Source organism: Rhinolophus hipposideros (assembly GCF_964194185.1).
Source record: "Rhinolophus hipposideros genome assembly, chromosome: 21".
Taxonomy (NCBI): Eukaryota; Metazoa; Chordata; class Mammalia; order Chiroptera; family Rhinolophidae; genus Rhinolophus; species Rhinolophus hipposideros.
The window spans coordinates 47,018,019-47,029,571 of record NC_138067.1 but is presented as its reverse complement, the minus strand read 5'-3'; the positions used below and the strand labels follow the sequence as shown (position 1 = coordinate 47,029,571).

At 49.0% G+C, this 11,553-nt stretch overlaps 1 protein-coding gene across 2 annotated transcripts; it reads left to right on the top strand.

Annotated features, from left to right (window-relative positions):
• Positions 1-233: 233 nt before the first annotated feature.
• LAIR1 (leukocyte associated immunoglobulin like receptor 1) lies at positions 234-7,572 on the top strand. 2 transcript variants are annotated; one of them, XM_081032837.1, is made up of 8 exons: positions 234-485; positions 940-975; positions 2,228-2,551; positions 5,690-5,800; positions 5,897-5,939; positions 6,019-6,056; positions 6,254-6,306; positions 6,854-7,572. In XM_081032837.1, the coding sequence occupies exons 1-8, from the start codon at positions 452-454 to the stop codon at positions 6,998-7,000; spliced, it is 786 nt and encodes a 261-aa protein (XP_080888963.1). In that variant the 5' UTR covers positions 234-451; the 3' UTR covers positions 7,001-7,572. The 2 variants fall into 2 exon arrangements, with proteins under 2 accessions (XP_080888963.1, XP_080888964.1); XM_081032838.1 differs by having other exon boundaries at positions 328-485; positions 884-975; positions 6,854-7,539.
• The last annotated feature ends 3,981 nt before the right edge of the window (positions 7,573-11,553 follow it).

Genomic DNA, 11,553 nt, shown 5'->3' with positions numbered 1-11,553 from the left:
AACATGTATCATAACATTAAATCCTTGGAGGGAGAGTTTAGACTTCCATTTTAAATATGAGGACATGTTGGCATAAAGTAGCATCGCCATGCCCAAGAACAGATGGTTAGTTTGCGGCATTGGGACTGACGGTAAAGTCACTTTGTGACACAAATCCACGCTCTTCCTTGTCTGGTAGATGACAATGAGGTCCACACCCAGGGGGTTCATTGGAGATGAGATAGGCCTCATTTGAGCATGGAGGAAAGAAATGGAAGCCAAGGCCCTCCCTCTGTCACATTAGCAGGAAGAGTGGAAAGGATGGGAGAGTGTGCTTCCCCTTTGGGTGAGGTAGTTGATGTAGAAACCCGAAGACGGCCCCTGGCCAACACATCCTGTCTTCTTGTGTCAGCTTCAGGCTCCGTTCTTGCACCCACTAGCTCCAGGACGGCACAGGAAGCAAGGGCTGGCCATGGCCCCTCACCCCATCACCATCCTGGGCCTCGGTGAGTCTGGAATGGAGGGGCAGCTTTCCAGGGACAGAGAGGGTGGGAATTGGGGAAGAGTCTGTGTCCTTGTTCAGTCCTCAGTCCAGTCCAGGAGACTCTGGGACCCTGGGGGAGCAAAGTGGTCCCCTCCGGGGGTCTTCTCCCTCAGCTCTGGCCCAGACCTAAGTCTGACCATGGAAGGTTCAGTCCTGGAAACTGGTATTTGGGCATGGGGACAAGTTCAGACTGGAAGAAGGACTGGGGAAGGAGTACCTGTTTGGAAGAGGAGATTGAGGGTTTATCTTGAGACTTTCAGAGCAAGGAGAAAGACTGTGCTTAGATGTAATGTTGAGGAGGGTGGTTTGGAAGCTATCGGGGGCTCACTTCCGGCTCCATCAAATGCCCCTTGTTCGCAGCCCTATGAGGAAACCAGGGGCTGGGCGTTTTCCTCACTAGAGCTTCTCTCTTCCAGTGCTCTGTCTGGGCCACATGATTCACATGCAAAATGGTGAGTCTACATTTAAAAACTTTGTTTTTCATACATAATTTTTTTTTATTTTCAGGCAAAATATTATTTTCCTTAGAGTCAGTCCTCTCACGCTTTATCTTCTGATAAAATGAGACCCACAGATCTCTTTGTCCGCATCTGTCTGTCCCCACGCTGTCTGACTCACTTATATTCAGAAACCTTGGCTTTCTTTCACTTTCACAAACACCATTTTCCCCTCTAGACCCGAGGCCTCCTCCCTGGGTGACATCTCCCTATTGGGTGCCCGGCGCGCCCTATCGCTCAGCTTGCGTAATTCGCGTTTGGCCCTGGGGTGTCAGCTCAGTGCCTCTTCCCTCTGACTCCCAGAGGAGGTCAGCTCTACCTGCACCCGCCTCGAGATTCCCACACTCACCCGCAGGCACGTATCACAGTGCATAGCTGTAGATTTGCAAAATTCTTTAGTCAGCTTCTGTGTTTCAGCCCACAAAGGCAGGGACCCTGTGTGTGTTTCTCATATTTGTGGACCCAATGGCACATGGAGGGCATCAATGACTGGGGAGATAGGAAGTAAGACAGGGATGAAAGACACAATGAATGAATGAATGAATGAATGAACTTTTGCCAGCTCCTGCCTGTCTTATCCCGACTGTGTAACTTTGATGCCATCTTCTTGTTTCAGGGCTACAAACTCTCTCTTCCTCCCCACCCCCTACCCAAGCCTAGTTGAGACACATGGGCTTTTCAAAAGCCTCAATAATAAGGAAATGGAAATAAGGCTGAGAAGAAGGTAGACAATACAGAGGGAATAGAAATGGGCGCTGCACAGAGGACTTGCCCTGGAGACAGGAGGCCCAGATCATTCCTACTGACTCAGACTCCTGCTTCCATTGTCGTCCCAATGACCTGGTGGTCCTTATCTTGTGCTTTCCTCCCAGCCCTCTTTGTCTCCCTAGAAAGTGGCTGTGGGCAGACACATGTAACCAGGCCCCCAGCCTGCTCTGATACCTACAAAAATCCAAGATGTGACCAAGACTCGGGGTTCTTGTGTCTTGTGGGGAAATAACTCTGCAGTGATGAGAATTCACACCCACCTAGAATGGGCATGGGAGGTTTTTGGGGGGAGGATAATGGAAATGTTGTAAAATTGGAGTGTGATGGACGCACAACTCTGTACAGTTGCTAAAACACATGGCACACCTAAAATAGGTGAATTGTGGGGTGTAGTGATTTCCTCAGGGCGCACCTGAGGTCCTGCCCTGCTTCCGCCCAGGGCTCCTGGCCCCACCCTCCATCAGAGCCGAGCCAGGCCCTGTGGTCCCGCGGGGGCGGCCTGTGACCATCGTGTGCCGGGGCCCTGCTGGGGCTGACCTATTCCGCCTGGAGCAGAAGGAGAATAGATCTGCATACACGGATCAGAAAATCACTTCTCAACACGGATCCTCGGGAACGGAGGCCCGATTCCCCATCCGCGCAGTGAGTGAAGTCACTGCTGGGTCTTATCGCTGTAACTATATGAAATGGCCCCGCTGGTCTGAGCTCAGTGAGGCCCTGGAACTGGTGCTGACAGCTGAGGAAGTCCCCACTCTGCCCTCAGGTTTGTCCCAGGCCCCTGGACCCTGTCCCGAGTTGAGTCCTCTGTCCACAGGCTCCCTGCCCTACTGGGGACCCCCAGTCCTCTGGTTCCCCTGCCCGGCTGCACACATGTCCCTCAGCCTTCACACTTGGCTCAGGACCCTGGAACCCTGGCCCCATCTGGACACCATGATGGCCTGGACACTCAGCCCAACATCGGGGTGGGCAGGGAGCTGGCCCTGCTGGGCTGGGTGGGGAGTGGGCTTCCAGAGATCAGGTGGGTCCTAGGCCACTTGTCCCCTGTGGTGTGATCCACCCTCCCTTGAGGAAGTTCATGGTCCAGGGGTGCCCTGACCAGGGCAGGAAGTGCTTTTGGGCCCCTTTGGGCTGAGGCTGTCCTTGCCCTCTGTGTGGTCAGCCCCCCATGATGGTCTAAACTCTGGGTCCATCGGGGATGCTCCGACCCCCTCCAGTGCTCCCGGGGACTCAGAAGAGCTGTCCCTTGCTGAATCTGGGAGGGCAAGAGGAGCATGGTGGTGGGAGGTGAGGGGTGAAATTTATATGTATATGTATATGTATATGTATATTTATAAATAATATATATGATATACACACATGAAGGTATGACAATTGAGTTCGTGAACTTGTTGCAACGATGTTGCTAACCTTTTTTTGACATCAGAGGGATTATTCATTATGAATTTGTACCAACTGGACAAACAGTTAACAAAGTTTACTATTTGGAAGTGTTGAAAAGGCTGCGTGAAAGTTAGACAACCTGAACTTTTCGCCAATAATTCACGGCTCTTACATCACAACAATGCACCAGCTCACACGACACTGTCTGTGAGGGAGTTTTCAGCCAATAAACAAATAACTGTGTAGGAACAACCTCCCTATTTACCTGATCTGGCCCCCAATGACTTTTTTCTTTACCCAGAGATAAAGGAAATAGTGAAAGGAAGACATTTTGATGACATTCAGGACATCAAGGGTAATACGACAGCTGTGATGGCCATTCCAGAAACAGAGTTCCAAAATTGCTTTGAAGGGTGGGCTAGGCACTGGCATTAGTACATAGCTTCCCAAGGGGAGGACTTCGAAAGTGCCCATAGTGATATTCAGTAATGAGGTATGTAGCACTTTTTCTAGGATCAGTACGTGAACTTAATTGTCTGAATCTGTGTGTGTGTGTGTGTGTATGTGTGTGTGTACATTTACATTGTGCTGAATGTCATAAAGGAAAGCACAGGCAGTGATGTGTACAGTGGAGGGAACTGCCTGCCTCCTGCCCCACTCAATTTATGAGAATCTCAGTGTCTTGTAAGACTGAGTGATCTGTGAATGGACATTCAGTGTGCAGAGAGGCCAGGCTTTTTGTGGTGTGGAATTAACCCCTGGTCATTCACAAAACGTGAAAGCATTCACAGACTCTATAAAGGAAGTTTTTATTAAAGTTTTTATTAAAGTTAGGGCAAGGAGAAAATGTCTCCAAAGAGGACAGTCTGGAGATAACATCATCTTCAAGCAGACCAGACCCCAGGAAGGATGTCAGTCCTCAAATCTGCCTGACTGACTCCCTCTTTCCTATGTAAGAAAAAGCTAACCTGCAGTTAGTGCAGCTGTCCATTCTCAGACTCTGGACTCTGCTCCAGTGACCCCTCACCCTGCCGGTGTTTCTGTCCTTTATATTTTTCAAAGGAATATAAAGTACATTACTATATATTGTTACACATTATATTATGCATTAAAATTAACATGTAAATGTTAACATAAATATTATCATATATTGTATAGTAAATGTGTAATTGATATATTTTCTATAACATATACTGTAAGTTCTTTTAAATTACATGCAATTCAAATTATACATGTATGTTAAATCACATAGTTTTAAATATATACTATAATTACATATTAAAATATTTATATAATATGTAATATAACTATATAAATACATTGTAGTGTATTATACACATTACACATATATTGCATATACATATAATTTTAAATTGTGGTGAAAGTCATAAAAGGAAGCCCAGGCAGTGATGTATAGAACAGTGGCTGGGTCCTGGATTGTGGACCAAGCACAAGGTGTTGACAGAAGGGCACTCAGGGAGGTGAAGTTTCCTGCCTTTCTTAAAGCATATGGAGAATTCAGCCCCTGGACCAGTGGGAGGGGTGGGAACTCCGTTCCAAGAAAGGGACCACGGAGGCTCCAACCCTGTGTGTGGAGGAGCCCCCAGGACCTCCGTCTGACCACCTGTGAAATATGTGGTTATACGCACTGCGCAGAGGAGGTGAATGGTAAAGGAGGTGATGATGGATATACAGTGCATGTGCCAAGACCAGACCGTGGCTGGTGCTCCATCAACTCACCGGCTAACTGCAGGGGCAACACAAGGACGTCCGGTCTTGACTTCCTCACTCACAGAAGGGCAGTTCCGTCCTCATCAGAGGCCGTTGTGATAAACAAGAAATCAGAGATGAGGTTCCTGCACTAGGGTTGGGAACCCAGAAGGAGGTCAGCAAAGGGAGGTGCCCAGTCCCCATTCCCACCGACTGTTGGTCTGTACAAATGCCAAAGGGTGGAGGGCAGCGCTGTCCCACACAACCTCTTGCAGAAAGGAAATGTATGTCTGTGCCATTCAGTGAGAATGTTATTACCCAGGTGTGGCCACTGAGCCCTTGAAACGTGGCTGGTGCAGCTAAGGCTGAGACCCCTATGGGAGGACCGGGAGACTCAGAGCCTCCTCTGTCCAGCTTGGGCCTTTGACCCATGTCCTCCTGATTCCTCACCCCAAGAGACATGCAGACACGTTCATGTGACAGTAACAATCATGGTGAGTGATGGGGAGAGAGGAGCACGGACCATGGACCTGCTGTGTGCCTCTTGGCGACAGGGGGCAAAGTGCAGGGTTTGGTGTTGGTCAGATTCCAGCTCTGTCAATGCCCTGTTGGCAAAGGATGTCAGCATTCAGGACCCCAGTTTTGTAAAATGAGAATAATGATTCCCATGTTGCAGGACTACCATGCATGTGAGAGATTATATATGTGTGTGTGTACATGACAAGCACCCAGCATATGCATGGTATGCAGTAGGTACTCAATGAACGCATGCAGTATTGATTCTCTGGTTTCAAACCCCCTCTTCCTCTAGGCCTGCCTACAGAGTATGTTTATGTTCTCACTGGGGCCTCTGTGGCCTTCCTCCTTTGTCTTCTCCTCCTGCTCTTCCTCTTGGTCCACCGTCAGCGTCAGAGAAAACACGGTTGGTCTCAGGGACAGGGTGGGGTAACCTGGGCAGGCTCTTTGGGGTGCTGAGAAGACAGCCCTCCTCCTAATTCACACTTCTGACTGTCCTCAGGACCCCTCAGCAACAAGGGTGAGGAGCAAAGGCCCCAGGAGAGGTGAGGCCCCTGGGCACGACCCCCCACCCAGTCCTCTTTCTCCAGGAGCCCCCTGTGCTCACTTGTTCTTTCCACACAGGCTCAGCCCAGCTGTTGACATTGTAGAGCGGATACCAGGTAATGGGACAAGCCTGGGAGAGGGGAAGTGGGCATTCAGTGTCATTCAAGATGTAATGGGGGGAGGAGGAACATTTGGGAATATTCTGTGATGTTCTAGATGAGGTTGGGAATGAAATCTGAACCTGTGAGGTTTCAGGCAAATTTGCCTTTCAAGTTCCACCCCAGAGAACTGACCATTGTCCTTTCCCCTCCAGATATTGCCACAGTTGATAAACTTCCTGAGAAGGACAGGGAGATGCACACCCCAGTAAGTCCTTGTCACCTTCTGCTGTGTAACCAAGTTCCCCAACGTCAGCAGCTTTACAAAATTATCTGCTTCTTGGACCAGAAATTTGGAAGTGGATTTGCTGGGTGTTTCAAGTTCATGGTCTCTCATGAGGTTGCTGTCATGATGACCAGGGCTGCATTCATCTGAAGGCTTGACTGGGGCCGGAAAGTTCAACTGCCAAGACAGAGTACTTTTAGGGCTGTGGACAGGACACCTCAGTTCCTCTTCCCATGGGCTTCTCCATGGCAGCTGGCCTCCCCCGAAGGGTGGGATCCCAGAGGGGGAAGGACAGAAGCCACAATGTCTTTTGTGGCCTCTCGATGGAGGTGACATGCCGTCACTTCTGCTGTTTCTATTGGTCATACAGACCAACTCTGATTCTATGTGGGAGGGTCTACACAATGGTGATTCATCACAGTGGTGGGATCACAGGGGCAGGGGGTGCTGGCTGGAGGCTGGCTGCCACCATCTTCCCTGCCCACAGCCCCCTTCCCTCACTCTTGGCCACACTGGGTCTCTCCCTCAGAGCCCTGATGCAGGAGACACCCAGGAGGTGACATATGCCCAGCTGGACCAGTGGGCCCTCACACTGAGAGCAGCCAGAGCTGTGTCCCCACAGGCCATGGAGCCCACGGTTGATTCCAACACATATGCAGCCCTTGCCAGACGCTGATCTCGGGGCCACGTGTATTCTGCACCTAGAGACACAGGAAGTCGCTCTTGAAAAAGTCTGAAGTAGCCATTTGGAAGGCTTCCCTATGAAACCATCCCTTCCTGGAATGTCATCCAGTCAGTTCTCCTGGAGACAAGAGCTGGAGTCTGGAGACGTAATCAACATCTAGGAGATTCATTAACCAGGCAGCCCCTCCTAGGATCAACCAGCTCCCTGGAACTCCCATGTAGCACTTGTTTCCAGAGACCCAGCTACTGTCATCCAGCAGTTTCCAGACACCCAGTTGCAGTCACTTGGCTGTTTCCAGAGACCCAGATACAGTCCTACAGTCACCCAGCTGATTCTAGACATGCCCTGTGAATCCTCAACTTTCCCCAGAGATTGTTTTAACCATTTTCTTCTCAGCTGACTCTGAAGACCTTCCTAGAGTCCAGTTGTTGACCTTGAACCTGGGCTATTCTTATGCAACTCATAGCTGGGACCCCATTTTTCTGAATCCTGCTTCACCTTGTTCATCAATAAATGTTTTCACAGACCCAACCACAGCTGCCCTGCATGAGGAGATGGGGTACAAAGATATTTCTTCCCCAGTCTCTGCTTTCACAGATGCTCAAAACTTAGTGAGGGAAACAAGACAGAAAAAAAAGTCATTGGTGTTTTCTGATCTGAGTGTGGGTCTCAGGGATGAGTGAGGGAGATGTCTAAGGGGATGTGTGGCTGGTGAAGGTGCAGAGTGTATACCCCAACCACCCCACATACATGTACATGCACATGAATGCATGCACTCACACACATGTACACATACCTACACATATGCACACACTGGTACAAATGCACACACACACGCACATGCCCATGAATACACGAATGCACACACTATATAAACATACATTTGTGCATACCCATGGATACGTGCATGCACACACATGTAACACACCTACACACATACACACAGGTACAAATGCACATACACATGCACACACCCATGAATGCATGCAGGCACACTGACACACATGCACACACTGTACAAACGCATACATACACATACACCCTTGCACACTCATGGACACATGTGTGAACTGGGTGAAGGTTTGGCAAGGCCATGATTGCACAGGAGAGGCCCTGAGGCTTTTAGCCTACTTGGAGGAACATGGCAGTTCCCACTTCCCATCCACACCCTGGGTTCATCCCCACTGGACGCCATGCATTTTCCAAACACAACAGGACCCATCCAGCTCTCATACATTGTCCTTGATCTGACTGACCTTCACCCCTCACCTGGCTACTGCCCTCCAAGTCTGGGATTGGATGCTGTTCTTCCCAATAAGCTTGCAATAAGCTCCTCCCCTACAATGAGAGTATTAATTCCCTGTGGCTGCTATAACAAATTACCACACACTTCATGGCTTCAAACAACACAATTTATTGTCTTATTGGTCAGAACACCAGAAGTCTGAAATCAGTTTCACTTGCCAAAATCAAGGTGTCGGCAGGGCTACACTCCCTCTGGAGGCTCCAGAGAGAATCCCTCTCCTTATCTTTCACAGCTTCTAGTGCTTCCTTGGTTTGTGTCCCCTTCCTCCATCCTCAAGGAGCACTACAGCTTCTTCAAACCCTACTCCCTGACTAGGACTCCTGCTTCTGTGATCACATCTCCTTTCCTCTGTCTCTGACCATCCTGCCTCCCTCTCATAAGGACCCTGGTGATGACATTGGGCCCACCTGGGTAATCCAGGGTCTCCCATCTCCATATCCTTAACTCAATCACACTAGCAAAGACCCCTTGGCCACATAAGGTAACATACCAGCTGGTTCCAGGGATCAGACTTGGACACCTCTGGGAGACATTATTCTGTCTATCTGAGTGGGTGTCCGTTCTCAACACTGCATCCGTCCATGGGCTTCCTCTGGGCTTGAACACTTCTCTGTGAATTCTGACTTTCTCCTGCAGGAATGTTTCCTTCTCCCACCAGCTTGTGAAATGTCAGATGTTTGAGAGTCTGATGAATGGCTGCATCCTTAGGACCTCCACATAAGAGGAGGGTAGGAAGCAGTGGAGATGGGAAATATCCACCCCCAGGTGCCCTGTTGACAGAACTGTGGCTGCTCACCAGCACGGTGTCCTCCCTTCCTGGGCTCCAGCGAGACTACCTTTCTAGCCACCCTGGCAGTTGGGCGTGTCCAGGGGTGAATTTTAGCCAGTGTGTGAGCAGGAGTGATGCAGCTGCTTCCAGCCCTGGCCCATAAACCCCTGCACATAAGGTCCTCACGGCTCTTCCCTTTGCTAGAAGATATTAATGTCCTGGGTGACCCTGGAAATCTCACATAGGAGGTGGCATCAGGTTCCCAGGATGACTATGCAGCAGAGCCTCTGTTCCTGTTTGGATTCGCCACGTTTCAGGTGTCTGTAAACTTGATGCTGTAACATCTGTCCTACAGATGCATGCCAGACACGCCTTGTCCTAGAGGACCCTATGATATGCCCGAGTCACTTTGCATTGACCGCCTGCCTCCCTCACTGCCCCCCTCCTGAGCAAGTGACCTCTTCCTGGAGTCACTTCAGATATAAAGCAGCCAGCCTTTAGCCCACATCCCCAGCACCTCCTTTGTGGGGCTGTCACACGCTGGCCATGAGCTGCTGGCTGCTGTCACCCACGTCCAGGTACCAGACAAGCAGCATCAGCCCTGCACTCCACAGCCCACTGAAACAACCCAGACACCCCTAAGCCAACTTACCCTGCCTTGCCCATTTCTTCTTCTGGAAACCACATCACAGGCCCTTGCCTATGATGTCCCCTCCCCCGCTACTGACCAACACTGGTGCTTCCCTGAGTGTCCCCTCCTTCTGGGAACTGTGAGTAACAGACTGTCTTCAACGGCCATTGTCTGCTGATCTGTCAGCCTATCTCTCCAATTGCCTATTAATCACAGTATTTTAAACCTTCTCTCCCAAGTGAGTCATTAGATTTTGGGGTCCATTGGCTGTAATAGTTACGCTCTCCTAATCACACACATAGTGAGATTTCTCATTCTGATAGTGAGAAAGCCTTGGCCCAGAGAAGGGGTGTGGCTGCCTTGGGGGGCTGTTGGCCAGAGCTCCCATCTTTGTGGGGTGCACAAAGCCGATTTCCCCATTTTCCTGAATCTGCTCTTCATCTCTGTCCCACATTACATGGTGTCAAGTTCTCCCAGCCCTCTTGAATTCCACACGTGGGAGCCGCCCTCATGGCCCTCTGAGCCCTGGATCACCGACCATGGGGTTGTTATGTGAACACATCCCTCCTCCCTTTCCCATGATCCCTGTTATTTTCTTTATTTTTTTCCTTGAAATGTAGTTTATTTCGTTTGATTCTTTGTGAGTCAGAGCATAACAAAAGTACAGTACACATACGTGTGTGGATATATGTATGCACACATTTGGTTATTTATATCTTATATTTTCCTGGGTTTTTGTGGTAAAAGCATGTTTTATTTATTTATTTATTTATTTATTTATTTATTTATTTATTTATTTATTTTGTGTGTGTGTGTGTGTGTGTGTGTGTGTTTCTATTCCACCATTTTGCATTTCTTACGTTTTGGCTTGTGTTATTTCTTAACGTCTGTTCACACAGGTTTAGGTCCCATCCACAACTCCCACTTGGTTACCTAATAACATTGTTGACTGCTACAGAGCTTAAACAAGGCTGCACAAAGAAACACTTGGGATCTGCACCACCACGTCCCGGGAGCGGGACTCCATCGCCAGGAGAGCTCTGAGCTCGCTGTGGGGTGGACATGTCTCTCTCCTGCCGCATAGGGGGTCAGCCCCGCTGCCCCCTCAGATTAAAACGGAACGTTACACTGAGGACCGCTAGGGGGCGCCAATGTCTCCTTCTGATTAAATTGTGTGTGTGTAGTTTTTTTTTAATAGAAAACGTAAGAAACCTGTACGCCTGTTACAGACCTGGTGTTTAAAATGTTATTATATATTAAAAGACTATTCTTTAAAGTTCAACAAAACCTCAGCCAGCTCTTACAACGGTGCAACTGCTATTTTAGTTCTATGCAAACATTAGCACATTAAATCCTTTTACAAACGCTCTACAATACATACTACTCTTTTTCTCCATTTACTGGGAAAAAAACTAAGGGCTGGAACATTAACTGACATGTCCAAAGTCAGCCAGCTCTAGTGGCAAGGGGTGCCGCCCGGTGGGGGGGCCTGGCTCACTGTCCTGCCCTCAGGAAGGCTATATCTCACTAGCAGGGAGGTTTCTATCCTGAGTTAGACAGGGTGGGTGGCCGGCCTCCCCACTCAATTTTAATTCGTACTGATCTTTAATTTTCCGTTTGTACTCAAGGTGAATTTCCTCCAGAGATCTGCTTCCTAACTGCAGTTTTTACGTTTGTTTTCTTGGGTTACAAACTATTAGTGTGTTAGTTAGGGTTTTCCAGATAAACAGAACCACCTGATATATAGGTTACATACATACATATAAACGGAGATTTAGTACAGGAATAGGCTCATGGGTTATGGACGCCGGAAGTCCCACCATCTGTGGTCTGCACAC